Genomic DNA, 19,477 nt, shown 5'->3' on the forward strand with positions numbered 1-19,477 from the left:
GTTTTTTGTTTTTTTTTTGGCGGTATGCGGGCCTCTCACCGTTGTGGCCTCCCCCGTTGCGGAGCACGGGCTCCGGATGCGCAGGCTCAGCGGCCATGGCTCACAGGGCCCAGCCGCTCCGCGGCATGCGGGATCCTCCCGGACCGGGGCATGAACCCGCGTCCCCTGCATCGGCAGGCAGACTCTCAACCACTGCGCCACCAGGGAAGCCCTCAGATCAGGTTTTTAAAGTACTTTGTGGCCCTTTGATAAAGGACCCTATTTACTACTGTAGTTTTTTTCTTAGTGTAAGTTTCTCTTTTTTCCCTCCAGATACTAATGTTTCCTAGTGATTCTTAAATTGATTGCATTCTTGTTTGGTTCATTGACCTGAACTTCCAGTGTTCTCCACAGAATTCTTTTTGCTGTAATAGAAATTAAATGTAGCCTGGTTTAATGTGCCTTCTTTTCTGAAGATGCTTCTTGCTGGGGCAGTAAGAATTGCTGATAAAATAGAATCTGGGAAAACCTCGGTGGTGGTGCACTGCAGCGACGGTTGGGACCGAACATCCCAGCTGACGTCTCTGGCCATGCTGATGTTGGACAGTTATTACCGCACCATTAAAGGATTCGAGGCTCTCATAGAAAAGGAGTGGATAAGCTTTGGACATAGGTTTGCACTGGTAAGTTGAGACAGTGAGGTGCACGCTTCATTATTTTGCTATATCATATGCATATTTGTATCACACATCACACACACACACACACACGAGATGGCTTTGTGCTCTGTGTGAGACCTGAATTGCCATAAGAGAATGCCATGGACCTCAGCATTGTATGTTCCTGGCAGGGCAATCTTTTTTTTTTTTTCCACGTAGGTATGCCTTTATTTTTGTAAAGAATTAAGGTAAAATTCATGTAACATAGAATTAACCATCTTAAAGTATATAGTTCCACGGCATTTAGTGCATTCAGTGCTGTGCAACCACCATCCCTATCTAGTTCCAAAACATTTCATCACCCCCAAAAGGACACCCTGTACACATTAAGTAGTCACGCCTCATTTCCCTCTTCCCACCAGCCCCTGGAGACCACTAATGTGCTTTCCATCTCCCTGACATAAGTGGACTCACACAATATTTGTCTCGCTGCGACAGGCTTATTTCACTAAGCACAATGTTCTCAAGGTTTATGCATCTTATAGAACCTATCAAATTTTATCAGTAATTCCTTTTCATGGCTGAGTGGTATTCCATTGTGTGGATATACTGCATTTTGTTTATCCATTCACCTGTTGGTGGACACTTGGGTTATTTCCATCTGTTGGTGATTGTGAATAATGCTGCTGTGAACATTGGTGTGCCAGATTTTGCAATACAAAGTACCATAAGACTGGGTGGCTTAAACAACAGAAATTTATCGTCTCATCATTCTGGGGGCTGGAAGTCCAAGATCAAGGTTCTGACAGGGTTGGTTTCTCCTGATGGCTCTCTCCTTGGCTTGCAGACAGCTGCCTTCTTGCTGTGTCCTCACATGGCCTTTCCTCTGTGCGCACACATCCCTGGTGTCTCTCTGTGTCCAGACTTCCTCTTCTTATAAGAACATGAGTCAGACTGGAACAGCCTCATTTCAACTTAAGGCCTTTAAGGATGTGATTCTCTCCCAATGCACTCACATTCTGTGGTACTGAGGGTTAGGACTTCAACAGTGCTGGACACACAGTGGTGCTCAGTTACATGTATCCTCCAGTTTTAATCTTCTAGTGACCTTGCGAGGCAGATGCTACCATGGATAGATGGGGAAACTGAGTATGAGCTACCTGCCAAGGTCACCCAGCTATTGAGGGTACAGCCAACCTTCAGGCAGGGGTTTCAAGCCTGCAGTCACTCACCCACTGGGTCTGTCTACTATTCCTTCCCTCGAGTTTCTGTGGATGAGCTCCTACCTGAAGCCAATTTCTCTCCTTGCCCACCTGTCCCGTCATCCGGCTCATGGGTGGTTCCTGCCTCCATCTCCCCTCTCCCCTTGATCGTTTCCATTGACAGAAACGTGCTGTTACTTATCCCATCCTAAAACCCAACCCTCTTGACTGTACTTCCCCCTCCAGGTGTCACCCTGAACATCTGCTCCCCACTACAACAAATCTGCACAAAACTAGTCTGTTCTGGCTCTCACTGTTTCTCTCCTTCTGGTCTCTCTTGAACCCGCTTCAGCCAGGCTTCCTCCTCACGCCCCTGCACCTTCGCCCTGCCACTGCTCTTGTCACAGTCACCAATGGCTGCCACTCTGCCAAGTACTTCTCCTATTTGGCCTGAGCATTTGATACTGGTCATTGCTCCCTTCTTCTGCAAACACTTTCTTCCCTTGGCTTCTAGGTGGCTGCAACCTTCTGAATTTCCTCCTACCTTCTGGTCCTCCCTCTCTCCCCAACTTCTTCTTTTTTTTTAAACACCTTTATTGGACTATAATTGCTTACAATGGTGTGTTGGTTTCTGCTGTATCACAAAGTGATTCAGTTATACGTATAAAAACATCCCCATGTCTCCTCCCTCTTGCACCTCCCTCCCTCCCTCCCACCCTACCTATCCCACCCCTCTAGGTGGTCACAAAACACCGAGCTGACCTCCCTGTGCTATGTGGCTGCTTCCCACTAGCTATCGATTTTACATTTGATAGTGTTTATAAGTCAATGCCACTCTCTCACTTCGTCCCAGCTTAGCCTTCCCCCTCCTCGTGTCCTTAACTCCATTCTCTACCTCTGCGTCTTTATTCCTGTTCTGTCCTGAGGTTCTTCAGAAGCATTATTATTATCTTTAGATTCCATATATATGTGTTAGCATGCGGTATTTGTTTTTCTGACTTACTTCACTCTGTACAACAGACTCTAGGTCCATCCACCTCACTACAAATAACTCAATTTCACTTTTCATGGCTGAGTAATATTCCATTGAATATATGTGCCACATCTTCTTTATCCATTCATCTGTAGATGGACACTTCAGTTGCTTCCATGTCCTGGCTATTGTAAACAGTGCTGCAGTGAACATTGCGGTACATATCTCTTTTTGAATTATGGTTTTCTCAGGGTATATGCCCAGTAGTGGGATTGCTGGGTCGTAGCGTAGTTCCGTTTTTAGTTTTTTAAGGAAGCACCATACTGCTCTCTATAGTGGTTCTACCAATATACATTCCCACCAACAGTGCAAGAGGGTTCCCTTTCCTCCATACCCTCTCCAGCATTTATTGTTTCTAGATTTTTTGATGATGGCCATTCTGACCAGTGTGAGGTGATACCTCATTGTAGTTTTGATTTGCATTTCTCTGATGATTAGTGATCTTGAGCATCCTTTCACATGTTTGTTGGCAATCTGTATATCTTCTTTGGAGAAATGTGTCGTTAGGTCTTTAGTCCATTTTTGGATTGGGTTGTTTGCATTTTTGCTACTGAGCTGCTTGTATATTTTGGAGATTAATCCTTTGTCAGTTGCTTCGTTTGCAAATAGTTTCTCCCATTCTGAGGGTTGTCTTTTGGTCTTGTTTATGGTTTCCTTTGCTGTGCAAAAGCTTTGAAGTTTCATTAGGTCCCATTTGTTTATTTTTGGTTTTATTTCCATTTGTCTAGGAGGTGGGTCAAAAAGGATCTTGCTGTGATTTATGTCATAGAGTGTTCTGCCTATGTTTTTCTTTAAGAGTTTGATAGTGTCTGGCCTTACATTTAGGTCTTTAATCCATTTTGAGCTTATTTTTGTGTATGGTGTTAGGAAGTGTTCTAATTTCATTTTTTCACATGTAGCTGTCTAGTTTTCCCAGCACCACTTATGGAAGAGGCTGTATTTTCTCCACTGTATATTCTTGCTTCCTTTATCAAAGATAAGGTGACCATACATGCATGGGTTTATCTCTGGGCTTTCTATCCTGTTCCATTGATCTATATTTCTGTTTTTGTGCCAGTACCATATTATCTTGATTACTGTAGCTTTGTAGTATAGTCTGAAGTCAGGAAGCCTGATTCCTCCAGCTCCATTTTTCTTTCTCAAGGTTGCTTTGGCTATTCGGGGTCTTTTGTGTTTCCATATAAATTGTAAAATTTTTTGTTCTAGTTCTGTGAAAAATGCCGTTGGTAGGTTTTTTTTTTTTTTAAACAAATTTATTTATTTTATTTATTTATATTTGGCTGCACTGGGTCTTTGTTGCTGCTCACGGGCTTTCTCTAGTTGTGGTGAATGGGGGCTACTGTTGGTTGTGGTTCTCAGGCTTCTCATTGCGGTGGCTTCTCTTGTTGCAGAGCATGGGCTCTAGATGCATGGGCTTCAGTAGCTCTGGCTCACAGGCTCTAGAGTGCAGGCTCAGTAGTTGTGGCGTACAGGCTTAGTTGCTCCGCGGCATGTAGGATCTTCCCAGACAAGGGCTCAAACCCATGTTCCCTGCATTGGCAGGCATATTCTTAACCGCTGTACCACCAGGGAAGCCCACATTGGTAATTTGATAAGGAGTGCATTGAACCTCAATCAAAGTAGATTGCTTTGGGGAGTATAATCAATTTCACAGTGTTGATTCTTCCAATCCAAGAACATGGAATATCTCTCCATCTCTTTGTATCGTCTTTAATTTCTTTCATCAGTGTCTTATCGTTTTCTGCATACAGGTCTTTTGTCTCCTTAGGTAGGTTTATTCCTAGGTATTTTATTCTTTTTGTTGCAGTAGTAAATGGGAGTGTTTCCTTAATTTCTCTTTCAGATTTTCATCATTAGTGTATAGGAATGCAAGAGATTTCTGTGCATTAATTTTGTATCCTGCTACTTTACCAAATTCATTGATTAGCTCTAGTAGTAGTCTGGTAGCATCTTTAGGATTCTTTATGTATAGTATCATGTCATCTGCAAACAGTGACAGTCTTACTTTTCTTTTCTGATTTGGATTCCATTTATTTCTTTTTCTTCTCTGATTGCTGTGGCTAAAACTTCCAAAAGTATGTTGAATAATAGTGGTGAGAGTGGGCAACCTTGTCTTGTTCCTGATCTTAGTGGAAATGCTTTCAGTTTTTCACCACTGAGGATGATGTTGGCTGTGGGTTTGTCATATATGGCCTTTATTATGTTGAGGTAAGTTCCTTCTGTGTCTACTTTCTGAAGAGTTTTTATCATACATGGGTGTTGAATTTTGTCGAAAGCTTTTTCTGCATCTGTTGAGATGATCATATGGTTTTTCTGCTTCAGTTTGTTAATATGGTGTATCACATTGATTGATTTGCATATATTGAAGAATCCTTGAATTCCTGGGATAAACCCCACTTGATCATGGTTTATGATCCTTTTAATGTGCTGTTGGATTCTGTTTGCTAGTATTTTGTTGAGGATTTTTGCATCTATGTTCATCAGTGATACTGGCCTGTAGTCTTCTTTTTTGTGATATCTTTGTCTGATTTTGGTATCAGGGTGATGGTGGCCTTGTAGAATGAGTTTGGATGTGTTCCTCCCTCTGCTATATTTTGGAAGAGTTTGAGAAGGATAAGTATTAGCTCTTCTCTAAATGTTTCACAGTATTCACCTGTGAAGCCATCTGGTCCTGGGCTTTTGTTTGTTGGAAGATTTTTAATCAGTTTCAATTTCAGTGCTTGTGATTGGTCTGTTTATATTTTCTGTTTCTTCCTGGTTCAGTCTGGAAAGGTTGTGCTTTTCTAAGAATTTGTCCATTTCTTCCAGTTTGTCCATTTTATTGGCATACAGTTGCTTGTAGTGATCTCTCATGATCCTTTGTATTTCTGCAGTGTCAGTTGTTACTTCTCCTTTTTCATTTCTAATTCTATTGATTTGAGTCTTCTCCCTTCTTTTCTTGATGAGTCTAGCTATTGGTTTATCAATTTTGTTTATCTTCTCAAAGAACCAGCTTTTCGTTTTATTGATCTTTGCTATTGTTTCCTTCATTTCTTTTTTACTTATTTCTGATCTGATCTTTATGATTTCTTTCCTTCTGCTAACTTTGGGGTTTTTTTGTTCTTCTTTCTCTAATTGCTTTAGGTGTAAGGTTAGGTTGTTTATTCGAGATGTTTCCTGTTTCTTAAGGTAGCATTGTATTGCTATAAACTTCCCTCTTAGAACTTCTTTTGCGCATCCCATAGTTTTTGGGTTGTCGTGTCTCCATTATCATTTGTTTCTAGGTATTTTTTTATTTCCTCTTTGATTTCTTCAGTGATCACTTCGTTATTAAGGAGTGTATTGTTTAGTCTCCATGTGTTTGTATTTTTTACAGTTTTTTCCTGTAATCGTTATCTAGCTTTATAGCATTGTGGTTGGAAAAGATACTTGATACGATTTCAGTTTTCTTAAATTTACCAAGGCTTGATTTGTGTCCCAAGATATGATCTATCCTGGAGAATGTTCTATGAGCACTTGAGAAGAAAGTGTATTCTGTTGTTTTTGGATGGAATGTGCTATAAATATCAATTAAGTCCATTTTGTTTAATATGTCATTTAAAGCTTGTGTTTCCTTATTTGTTTTCATTTTGGATGATCTGTCCATTGGTGAAAGTGGGGTGTTAAAGCCCTCTACTATTATTGTGTTATTGTCGATTTCCCCTTTTGTGGCTGTTAGCATTTGCCTTATGTATTGAGGTGCCCCTATGTTGGGTGCATAACTATTTACAATTGTAATATCTTCTTCTTGGATTGATCCCTTGATCATTATGTAGCGTCCTTCTTTGTCTCTTGTAATAATCTTTATTTTAAAGTCTATTTTGTCTGATATGAGAATTGCTACTCCAGCTTTCTTTTGATTTCCTTTTGCATGGAATATCTTTTTCCATCCCCTCACTTTCAGTCTGTATGTGTCCCTAGGTCTGAAGTGGGTCTTTTGTAGACAGCATATATATGGGTCTTGTTTTTGTATCCATTCAGCCAGTCTATGTCTTTTGGTGGGAACATTTAATCCATTTACATTTAAGGTAATTATCGATATGTATGTTCATGTTACCATTTCCTTAATTGTTTTGGGTTTGTTATTGTAGGCCTTTTCTGTCTCTTGTGTTTCCTGCCTAGAGAAATTCCTTTGGCATTCATTGTAAAGCTGGTTTGGTGGTGCTGAGTTCTCTTAGCTTTTGCTTGTCTGTAAAGGTTTTAATTTCTCCATTGAATCTGAATGAGATCCTTGCTGGGTAGAGTAGTCTTGGCTGCAGGTTTTTCCCTTTCATCACTTTAAATATGTCCTGCCATTCCCTTCTGGTTTGTAGAGTTTCTGCTGAGAGATCAGCTGTTAACCTTATGGGGATTCCCTTGAATGTTATTTGTTGCTTTTCCCTTGCTGCTTTTAATATTTTTTCTTTGTATTTAAGTTTTGATAGTTTGATTAATATGTTTCTTGGAGTGTTTCTCCTTGGATTTTTCCTGTTTGGGACCCTCTGCACTTCCTGGACTTGATTGACTATTTCCTTTCCCATGTTAGGGAAGTTTTCAACTATAATCTCCTCAAATATTTTCTCAGACCCTTTCTTTTTCTCTTCTTCTTCTGAGACCCCTATATTTCGAATGTTGGTACATTTAATATTGTCCTAGAGGTGTCTGAGACTGTCCTCAATTCTTCTCACTCTTTTTTCTTCATTCTGCTCTGCAGTAGTGATTTCCGCTATTTTATCTTCCAGGTCTCTTGTCTGTTCTTCTGCCTCATTAATTCTGCTATTGATTCCTTCTAGAGAATTTTTAATTTCATTTATAATGTTGTTCATCATTGTTTGTTTGCTCTTTAGTTCTTCTGGGTCCTTGTTAAACGTGTCTTATATTTTCTCCATTCTATTTTCAAGATTTGGGATCATCTTTACTATCATTATTCTGAATTCTTTTTCAGGTAGGGTGCCTATTTCCTCTTCATTTGTTAGGTCTGGTGGGTTTCTACCTTGCTCCTTCATCTGCTGTGTGTTTCTCTGTCTTCTCATTTTGTTTAACTTACTGTGTTTGGGGTCTCCTTTTGCAGGCTACAGGTTTGTAGTTCCCGTTGTTTCTGCTGTCTGCCCCCTGTGGCTAAGGTTGCTGCAGGGGCTTGTGTAGGCTTCCTGGTGGAGGGGACTGTGCCTGTGTTCTGGTGACTGGGGCTGGATCTTGTCTTTCTGGTGGGCAGGGTCATGTCCAGTAGTGTGTTTTGGGGTGTCTGTGAAGTTAGTATGACTTTAGGCCGCCTCTCTGCTAATGGATGGGGTTGTGTTCCTCTCTTGCTAGTTGTTTGGCATGGGGTGTCCAGCACTGGAGCTTGCTGGCCGTTGAGTGGAGCTGGGTCTTAGCGTTGAGACGGAGATCTCTGGGAGACCTCTCGCCGATTGATATTACGTGGGTCCAGGAGGTCTCTGGTGGTCCAGTGTCCTGAACTCGGCTCTCCCACCTCAGAGGCCCAGTCCTGACAGCCGGCCAGAACACCAAGACCCTGTCAGCCACACGGCTCAGAAGAAAAGGGAGAAAAAAAAGAAAGAAAGAAATTTAAAAGTTAAAAGAAACAAAATAAAATAATTACTAAAATAAAAAAAATTTTAAGTAATAAAAAAAAGAAGAGAGCAGCCAAACCAATAAACAAATCCACCAATGATATCAAGTGCTAAAAACTATACTAAGATAAACATAAAAATCAGGAACCAGTCAGTTGCATACAGTAAACCCCAAGTCTACAGTTGCTCCCAAAGTCCACTGCCTCACTTTTGCGATGATTCGTCATCTATTCATGTATTCCACAGATGCAGGGTGCATCAAGTTGACTGTGGGGATTTAATCCACTGCTCATGAGGCTTCACTCTCCCCAACTTCTTAATGTTGGGGTGCCCTAGGGCTCAGTCCTCACATCGTTTCTTTTCTTTTTGTATGCTTCATCCCTTACTGAGCTCAGCCAGTCCCATGATTTTAAATGCATGTATTTCAAATCTGTCATCCCCTCCCCATTGCCACTCCATCCCCCTTAGTTCAGGCCTGGCCAGCTCCCTCGGGACTATTATGGCAGTCTCCCTGTCTCCTTCCAACCCACCGTCCCCACTGTAGCAGATGGGGCATTCCATAAAGCAGATCTGGTGCCGGCTCTCCCCAGCACAAACCCCTCTGAGTGCCCACGGCCTACTGGGTTGTGGGCAGACTCCTCAGCGCCACGTTTGGGGCCCGTGGTGACCTGGCCCTGGCCCCCCTTTCCAAGCTCGTGTCACCTCTCTCGCCTCAACCGTGCCCTGCTACTTATGGCGCCCCTGGTGGCCGCCACCAACCCCCCACCCCCGAGCCTCCCCACTGCTTCTCATAGGATCTATCCCTGGCCAGCCAGAAGCAAGTTCCTCCTGGTCCTTCAAGTTCTGTCTGAAGTAAGACCTCCTCCATGACCGTGACTCGTGACTTTCCCGCCTAGCTGCCTCCTCTAGACCATCCTGGGATGGCTGCTTGTTCCTTTGCAGCCCCACCATATGTGTCTCAGACTAGGAAGCCCCGGCGCACTTTATCGCCTCTGTTGTTTACAGGTCTTCTCCTGCGACTAAACCACAAGTGAATTATTCATTGAGCACAGATGCTGGGTCTCATGTATCGTGTACCCCAGGTTCCTAGCCAGGGGCCTAGCCTCCACTGGACCCCATGAAACCACCAGAAGTCCTGAGGGCTGGGTGGGGGACGCCTTGCACGCACCGTAAGAGTTCAATGTGTCTCTATTAAAAGAAAGAATGAATCTTAAGTTGTAAACTGTCAGTGCAAAACTTCCCCTGGTGCCTTAAATACCGAGGAGTAGGTTCCACAAATTATTTTATATAGAAGTACAGAAGTAATGCAATGCATGCAGCCACTCTGGAAAACAGTATGGCAGTGCCTCAAAAACTTAAAAATAGAACTACCATACGATCCAGCAATTCTGCTTCTGAGTATATACCCCCAAAACAGGGACTCAGACACTTACTTGCACACCCATGTTCATAGCAGCATGACTCACAGTAGCCCAAAGGTGGAAGTAACCCAGTGTCCATCAACAGGTGAATGGGTAAATAGACTGTGGTCTACCCATACAGTGGGATGTCATTCAGCTTCCAAAGGGAAGAAAATTCTGACACCTGCTACAACACGGATGAATTAAGAGGACGTTATGCTAAATGAAAGAAGCCAGTTGCAAAAGGACAAATAAACGGCACGATTCCACGTGTATGAAGTATCTAGAGCAGTCGAATCTGTAGAGACAAAGGAGGATGAGGGGGCCCAGGGGCTGGCGGAGGGGAAGTTTGGGAAGTTCTAGAGACGGATGCTGGCGATGCTCGCACAACAGTGTGAATGGACTTAATGCCGCTGAACTATGCACTTAAAGTGGTTTTGCTGGTCAATTTGATATGTGTATTTCACTACAATTAAATTCTTTTTAAAAAAAGAAGGCAGTATACTGTTCCTTTGAGGGGTTCATGTTGACTTGAGCATTTATTTCTTTTTCTGTCTTTCTTGGTGGCGATTTCATAGGCCAGTATTTCTTGATCTTCCTGTGTGGTGATCGCCTTGTATCTTCATAACTTTCCTTTTCATCCTTTTGCTTAGGCATCAGATTACTCGAAGTTTTTGTTAGAATGCTCACTCGTGAGCTGTTTTTAACTTGACATTTTCAGTGTTTTTGTCAGTCCTGTTTATGTGTTTGAAATTATCTTTTACCTTTTAATGTGAATCTATTAACATCTTGTAAAATATCAAAAGGTATGATATACAATACTGGATATCAGTTATGTCTTAAAACTGGAAGAAAACCTGGAGATACAATCCCGAACTGCCTTGAAGACTCCCCATTACCATTTCAACAGTGAGGCTTTGAGGTTCTCTGAGTCATGCAGAATTGGCTAAAACTTGTGGACTGTTAATTGTTGTTTTGATTCTCAGACTTCCTGACATTTCTGAAAAATGGGGGAGAAAAACTACACTTGTGGAGAAAACGGCAGTCGTCATGTGCTTTGTGAGCTGCTAATTGCTGGTCCCACATTGACACCAAGCACTTGGCGTGGTGGCTGGGGTGGACTGAAAGGTCGGCTGGCCTTTTGCTTATGACTTCTCCATCTCCACTACACTAAAGGGCACTTATAAAGCAATCAACGTGTAAAAACAGGACGCTGAAATTTTGTTTCCTAAGAGTAATGGCAGTCGGTTCAACGCAATGAACGTTTTTGAGTGCCTTTTATGTGCCTGGAATTCTGTTAGGCCTTGGGACATATAAATGAGACATGCTTCTTGCCACCAGGCAATTTAAAGTGACTTTTGAGAGAACCATGGCATACATTAAAATGTTTAACCTCTTGATTGTTTTCAGCGAGTGGGCCATGGCAATGACAACCATGCAGATGCTGACCGATCCCCTATATTTCTTCAGTTTATTGACTGTGTTTGGCAAATGACAAGACAGGTGAGAGATTTCAAGTCTATTTCTCACCTTTATAGTCTGATCTAAGCATATCTTAAAGTTGAAGACAAACTTCAATTTCAGGTTCGTTCAAAGTGAAGATGTGTGTGTGTTAAATATGACCCCTTCTGTTATTTAACTCAGTTTGATTCTAATTACTTAGAAATATAAGCAGAAAATTGGAAACAACCAACTTCACACCTAAAGGTGCTTTTCTCCTGCAAGCAGTTTTTGTCCGTCATGCTGTCCGGCAGCTGTGCAAACCCTGCCCCTCAGTCCTTCTCTTTCTTTCACTTGCCCTCTCTCTGTCAGGGTAAGCACACACAGCCCGCTGCTGGGCAGGTACTGGAAGATTCCCAGGAGTTAGAAATGGGGATGTGACTGAACAAAGGGGGTGGAGACCAGGGAATCCAGGACCCTCTATGCCCCGCCGCCCCAGGCCACAGCCCCTCCCACCCCAAGGTGAGGAGGAAAAGGACTGTCCCAGGAACGGTGGCAGATACGAAGCTGCTGAGCGTCTTGTCATTTCTTACCCGGCAGTGCGTGGGGCCCTGGTAAGCCAGGTGGCCACGCAGGGGTCTCCCTTCCCTAAGCCAGTCGGCCCGATGGTCAGCAGGCCAGAAGGCATGTGCTGTTTCTTCCCTCATCTCCAGCGTCGAAACCCAAGTTTGGGGTCTTACCCTCACGATAGGACATTGTGCCATGCAAATGGACCTGGAATCAGAGCCAGAGAACAAGCCAGAGTGCCGGAGACAGCCAGAGGGACCAGAGACAGGAGGGAAACCAAAATAGAGGCAGAGATACAGTGAGAGGGACAGAGGCGAGGGAGAGGCAGAAAGAGCAAGCAAAATGCAGAGCCCTTTCCAAAGTGCCTGCTTGGGTGGGACTATGGGGAAGAGAGGATAGAAAAGCATGGCCTGGGCCCTCTCCTTCCTGTTGACCTGGAGGTCTGGCCTTGACTGCCTCGGGCACACGAAGGGGACCATATCATGTTAAAGATGCGCCTGCTTGGGCCCTGCCCCTGGACACCCTTCTTCCTGTGGGCCTGGGGAGAGGCCCAGGTGTGTGTAGTTCTTAAAAGCTCCCCAGGTGGTTCTGATATGAAAATGAGTTACAGGACAAGTGATCCAGACAAGTGGTTCCCAGTGCAGTCCTGGGGCCAGTAGCCTCAGCCTCCCTGGAACTGAGAGATGCAGGTTCCCAGGCCCCGCCCCAGACCTGCTGACCCTGGATGGGGGGCAGCACTCTGTTTCACAAGCCCTCCAGGGATTCTGCTCTACTGGGGTGCTGCTTAAACTTGACTGTGCACACAGATACCCTGGGGATCTTGTCAAAATGCAGTTCTGATTCACGGGTCTGGGGCAGAGCCTGAGAGTCTGCATTTCTAACAAGCTCCCAGGCTGTGCTACTGGTCCACAGATCACACTGGAGTAGGAAGGATCATGAGAGAATAGATAGATATGCCTTCAGAAATTAGAAAATAATTGGGCTGGCGTGGGGTTCTAAGCAGCCGAAGTACATTTCACAGAGTCCTCAGGCCCTCCCTTCGAACCTCCTCGCACTTTTAGACCCAGCTTCCCCAAGCTGATTGGCTCTTGCATCATCTGAGCGCGCAGTTCCCGGCTGATTCAAAGCAGCCAGTTAGGTAGAGGGGTGGGGGTAGAGGAGGGGTGGTCTCAGCGGCGGGCACCCGATGGTATGAGTAACAGGGAACAGCAAACACATACTCAAAAGGCACGGACACCGGCCTCAAGTCTTACTGTTTTGTAGTGCCATGTACTCGCAATTTGTATTGATTCCAAGCCAGTAACAAAATTAAAAGATGGTTACATTCAGGTTAAGGCAGGAAGGTATGAAATACGTTTCAGAAAAGTTACATAAAAAGGCTGAACACAGAAAATAATTCTGATGCTTCTGAAGGGATAAGCACCATTTTTGTGGATGTGAAGTAGCTTATTCCTCGCAACTGCCTAAAGTGCGTGTGTGCGTGCGTGCGTGCGTGTGTCTGTGTGTGTGCGTGTGTGTGTGTAACATCTTCAAACTGACTTCCATTCTTCATATTGCTTAGTGTCTATTTTCATGTCTAATTTATATAATTTTTGTAATGTTTGATTTTTAAGAAAGAAAATGAGGGGTTTGGGTTAGGTTTCAGATGCTTCTTACAAGCTTTAAGATTCTGTCCGTAAAATGTGTATAATTAATTTCTTTTAAAATACCATTGTTAATGCATTAGGAGACACACCAGTAATCAGTCTAACTATGAATTAAGTTACAAGTGAATGAGATATGTAGCTTGTCAGAAAAGATGCAGTAATGTGACAAGATTAACTTATTTTTAGGTTTCCTACTGCTAAATCAAATAAGCTAAGTCAGTGTAACGTTGTTAGACATCTCAATGAAATGAACTAGTCTGTGTGCACAAATTGATATCAAAGGAACTGAGGGAAAAAGTCATTGAAGGACTCCAGAGAAGAGTCTCAAAGACATTCTGCAATAACCCCAGTTTAAACAGACTTTTTACCCTTTTGGATCGGTTTAATAGTTGATGTTTTTGTCCAGGTGCAGAATTTCATTATGGATTTCTATGGGGTTTTTGAGACCACACTTTTTAAAGTGTATGGTATAGTTTCCAGGAGAAAAGGCTAAAAGAAACTGTGAATCACAGAGGCTTAATCTTGTATTTGTATCTAGCAGTTGCTACTTCCTCTGATGAAATGTTTCCTGAACTGAGTTTAACACCACAATGCCCTTCGGATGCGAATAGCAGTCCTGACCTAACATGAATAGATGGAGCCTTTCGGGTGCCAACCGGCTTGGGCTGAGCCCCGCCCACCCTGACCTCCCATACCTGCTACCCACTTGGCCGGAGTAAGGCCTGTAGTCAGTGGCAATGCCCCCCTCCACGGCCCGCCCAACCAAGCTCGCAGATCCAGAATGCGGGCTCAGGGTTAGGACTAAAGACTCATGACTTCAAAAATATGTCAATAGAAGCTTTGCTGTCCTGTTGATAAATGTATATTTTTAAACATTTGAAAATGAAATACAGACCTTCCATTTCTATCCTTGATTTAATTGCTTCAGTATATATGTAACTGTTATATTTTTGCTTAAAATTCATAAATTTCTTGGTGCCAATAACTTATAAATAGAGCATGACTAAGCTGCCTAGAAAAATACTAGAAAAAATTGACATAATGTACTTGGCCAGATTTAGTTGATTTAGTTCATCATTGATTTGGTTCATCATTGATTTAGTTCATCTAAGAACAAGATTAAAAAAAAAGTTATGTGTTTCTCTGAGAGCAGTCCTTAAGGTAGACAGAGGCAAATCTTAATCTAGGGCCGCTGAGCAGAATTCCTTAGGTTGGCTAATGTCACAGCCTGGTGAGGAAAATAACAATTTCAGATGGAGTTTGGACAGTCCTGCATTGACCATTGTTTCGAATTGAGAAGCTTGTCTCTGGTCTAGTAAAGTAATAAAGATAAGCTTAAAAAATAAACTTTCCATCAGTGACTCTGGTTGTCACTCTAGAGATGACAGAATTAGTTGTGACAGTCTGCAAACATCTCTGATTAGGGAATAGATCTTTAAAGTACACTGATGCACAAAAATATGATGGGTAATTCTATTTGGTTTTGTTCTAATTGCCTTTGCTTCATTGAATAGGTGATGAATATTTCACTATGTTTTTACATTAGAATTCTGGTACATGGTAGGCTCCCAGTACATGCCTGCTGCTAGGATCATTATCATCATTTCCAGATCGTCTCTATCATGGCTACTAAATGTCAGCTACTGGCTAGAAACTCACGGCAGTGGTAATTCTTTGCTGGAATTCTGCTAGCCCCATTAAGAATTACCTGAAACAGCAATTGAGAGGATCATGTGGTTTTCCTCCTTATTCTGTTAATATAGCGAATTACAATAATAGTTTTTTTTTTGTTTTTGGTAACCTTGATCTTCAAATCTTAAAGCAGCCTTGCATTCCCGAGACAAACCCCACTTGGCCATGTGGTGTTGCCCCTTTTACATTGTATATTGCCAGGTTCAGTGTGCTTACATATTGGTAAGAATCTGGGGATGTATGTCCATGGAGTTGTCTCTGTGGGAAGGCTTTTAATTTCGAGTTGTTTGTTTAATAGAAAAGGACTTTCTATTTCTTCTTCAGTCACTTACCTGGGAATCCCCCTCCCTTCTCTGTGACTCAGAATGTGCTTCCACAAGGGAAGCTGGGACAATAGTAGGACTTGTCTCATTGGTTTCCATTCTGAGCTGGGGCGGGGTGTGGTTATCACAGTCCTGTGCTCCGGGCTGTTGCCAGTGTCTACAAACAGCTGGGTCATATATTTTGTCCAGCTCTCTAGTTGTTTCTGGCACAAGGCTGAATGCAGGCTGTTCTGTCATCGTGGCGAGAAGTGGAAGCTCCATAAGCTTTCTTAGGCACTGAAAAGTACAACAGTTTTTGTTGCTTCAGGTTGTTTCTCAGCCAGATCTATAAGCTTGGCCTGGAACCTGGAGACAATTAAGTTCTACATGGCCTCAGTTTTCCTTTTAATCTTTGACTATATTCCAAGTTGTAGCTTAGCTGTCTTTCACAAAAAACTTAGTACCAATTTGTTTTAGAAATTGAACTTTAAAACTAAACCTTATTTCTCTCTCCATTTAAGTTTCCTTCAGCATTCGAGTTTAATGAACTATTCTTGATTACAATTTTGGATCACCTTTATAGCTGTCTCTTTGGGACTTTCTTGTGCAACTGTGAACAGCAGCGACTGAAAGAGGTAAGTGTATTATATCCTCTGGCTTTCCTGATTGCTCGAGTGCCTTTCCCATTAAGTGCCACTGCAGAAGGGGGACTGAAATGGAGAGGGGACTTGGGTCTCACCCTGCTGCTGTCTGTAAATGGAGGGGTTGCACGAAATGCCCTCCCAGCGTTCACCAGCCCCAGCGCATGTGTCTAATCTTCCCGCTGAGTTGACGAAAGCCCCTTCCTTTACGGGTGCGGGGGCCCAGGGAGCCCACAGCTCCCTGAGGTCTCTAGTGTCAGGACTAGACTCTGGACCCCCTAATCTCCAAATGCTATGATGCTGCTCGTCTTTCTCTGTGCTCTTGGGCAGAAGGGTACTGGGAGACCATGGACAAGGAAGTCTGTAGATGAGCCCAAACCTCTCCCGAGGTAGCAAGCTCAACTTTGTTTCCATCAAGCTGATAAAGGAGCAGTTACCAAGCTTCTCTGTTAGATTTACCTCTTCCTTTTCTCCTCACTTTGGGATAAAAGACAGAAATGATCAAAAGTGAGGAAGCATTGGGAGAAGGCAGCTTAAAGAGTGTCCTCTGGTTCACAGAAAAGGACTTCTGCCAGCGGGTTTAGTGTGCTAGAACATTCGAGAACTTAGGAGAAAACGGCAGGCCCCCAGAGCCTGCCTCCCTCTCTCTCAGCGCACAGCTGACCACTCCCTCACCCTATGCCCTCTCTGGTTCTCCCCCACCTCGCTGGCCTTCCCTGCTCCGTCTGTTTCCTTTTAACCCATCTCTAAACTTGGAGTCGCCCGGGCCCAGGTCCTCTTCTTGTTCTCTCTCCAGGTAGCTTCATCTGTCTTGGGGATCCAAATGCTGTTTTCCTCTTCCTCCCTCACCCTTTTGCATCCCACTCAGTGGCACCTCTGCCCATCTAGATGCTAAGGCCACATACATAGGGGCCATCTTCAATCCCTCCCTCGCCCTCACCTCAGCTGCCACGTTCAGTCCCTCAGTGAGTACTGCCAGCCCTGTCCCAGGATGGATTTGCGATCTGGCCACCCCTCACTACTCCACCACGACAAGCCTAGTTGAAGCCTACCCAGCCCGCAGTCTTGCATCTGGAACTAAGGCAGCTGCCCAGAAATGAGCATTTCTGACCTCCAGTGAATCCAAGCATAGCGACCAGGGCAGCGCTCCCAAACTTCAGACTGGTCACGTGCCTCTCCTCTGCTTGAAACCTCCCTGTGGCTTCCCACTGTGATCAGGGTGAAGTCCACATTCCTGAGGGCCCAGTGTGATGGGGCCCTGTTAACCTCCTAATGAAGAAAAAGAATTTAAATGAGTGAATTTTATGGTATGTGACTTATCTCAATAAAGCTGTTTTTAAAGAAAATGTCAGCAGAACAATATGGTTCATATGTAGAATTTAAATCCTTATGGTCTTATCTTTTTTTTTAAATCAAAATGTACTCGAAAAAATCAGCTCTCTTGAGATATAATTTACATACCATACAATTAACCCTTTTAAAGTGGACTGTTCAGTGGTTTTTAGTATATTCAGGGTGCAACCATCCCCACCATCTAATTTCATAAAATTCTCTCACCCCAGAAAGAAATCCCATACCCGTTAGCAGTCACTCCCGATTCCTCCCTCTGCCCAGCCCCCGGCAACCACTAATCTACTTTCCGTCTCTATGAACTCACCTCTTCTGGACATTTTGTATAAATAGAATCATACAGTATTTGTCCTCTTGTGTCTGGCTGATTTCACTAAGCATACTGTTTTCAAGGCTCATCCATGTTTGGCATATACCAGTGTGTCGTTCCTTTTTCATGACTGAATAATATTCCATTGTATGGACAGACCATAATTTGTTTATCCAGTCATCAGCAGATGGACATTTGGGTTGTTTCTACTTTGGGCTCTTATGAATACTGCTGCTATGAACATTCATGTTCAAGGTTTTGTGAGGACATATGCTTTCACTTCTCTTGGGGAGACACCTAGGAGTCGAATTGCTGGGTTCATATGGTAGCTCTATGTTTAACCCTTTGAGGAACCACCAGACTGTTTTCCAAAGCAGTTGCAACATTTAACATTTTTACCAGCAATGTCTTAGGGTCCCATTTTCTTCACATCTTTGTAGACACTTGTTATTGTTTATCTTTTTGATTCTAGCCATCCCAGTTGGGTGTGAAGTGGTATTTCATTGTGATTTTTGTGTGCATTTCTCTGATGACTAATGATGCTGAGCGTCTCTTCAGGTGCTTATTGGCCAACTGTATATGTCTGTGGACAAATGTTGATTCAGATCCTTTGCCCATTTTTATTTGGGTTATCTTGTTATTATTGAGTGAAAGAGTTCCTTATGTATTCTTTACATACATAAGTCCCTTATCAGATACGATTTGCAAATATTTTCTTCCATTCTGTGCACTGTATTTTCACTTCTTTGATGGTGTCATTTGAAACACACGTCTTTAATTTTGATGAAGTCCAAGTTATCTGGTTTTTTTTTGTTCTTATTGTTGCTTGTGCTTTTGTTGTCATGTCTAAGAAACCATTGCCTAACTCAAGGTCATGAAAGTTTAAGCCTATGTTTTCTTCTAAGAGTTTAGCTCTTATGTTTAGGCCTGTTGTCCATTTTGAGTTACTTTTTGTATGTGGTGTGAGGTAACGGTTCACCTTCATTTTTTTGCACGTGGTTATCTAGTTGTCTCAGCATTGTTTGTTGAAAACATTCTTTCTCCCATTGAGTTTTCTTGGCATCCTTGTTGAAAATCAGTTGACCATAAATGTGAAGGTTCATTTCTGTACTCTCTATTCTATTTCATTGATGTGTATGTCTATGTCTGTCCATCCTATGCCAGTACCACCTGTATTGATTACTGCAACTTTGTAGTTAAGTCTTGAAATTGGGAAGTGTGAGACTTCCAAATTTGTTCTTTTTTCCCAAGATTATTTTGGCTATTTGGGGTCCCTTGAATTATTGCTGGTGTTTCTCTTGTAAATATAAAATATGAAGAGATCCTAATCTCTTGTGTCTAGATAACTTGGGGAGAAGTCAGCTGGCTTGGGAGCAGCAGAATGGTGGAAAACACTCCTGGCCTCACTGTTTTCTCACTTTGGCTTTGTACTTGATCCACGTTTAATGTCGATCTGCCCCATCGTGCCTGTGGGTTTGGGTGCCTGCATTCCGATGAGCAATGCAAAGTTACAGTGTACTGTAAAATTGGGAGGTGGGGATCTATAATTTAATGATATATTCTCTATATAAGGCTTCTTCAGCCTGCCACCCCACAGGTTTTCCCCCAGATAGCCATGATTTTCCAGTGAAAGGAATCTTATCTGTAAATTCTACCTATGGTCCTTAATATTAAGGGTCACACAAG

The 19,477-nt window shown here is 43.0% G+C and overlaps 1 protein-coding gene across 6 annotated transcripts in view; it reads left to right on the forward strand.

The window, feature by feature from the left end:
- Positions 1-19,477, forward strand: part of MTMR1 (myotubularin related protein 1) — a 78,348-nt gene that overhangs the window by 51,155 nt on the left and 7,716 nt on the right. For all 6 annotated transcript variants that reach the window (XM_079911653.1, XM_079911649.1, XM_079911648.1 and 3 more), the window contains 3 exons: positions 456-662; positions 11,254-11,346; positions 16,012-16,125. In XM_079911653.1, coding sequence (XP_079767779.1) covers positions 456-662; positions 11,254-11,346; positions 16,012-16,125 — 414 coding nt within the window. The remainder of the gene's footprint in view (positions 1-455; positions 663-11,253; positions 11,347-16,011; positions 16,126-19,477) is intronic.

The sequence above is a fragment of the Stenella coeruleoalba genome (genome assembly GCF_951394435.1).
Source record: "Stenella coeruleoalba genome assembly, chromosome: X".
In the NCBI taxonomy this organism is placed as follows: Eukaryota; Metazoa; Chordata; class Mammalia; order Artiodactyla; family Delphinidae; genus Stenella; species Stenella coeruleoalba.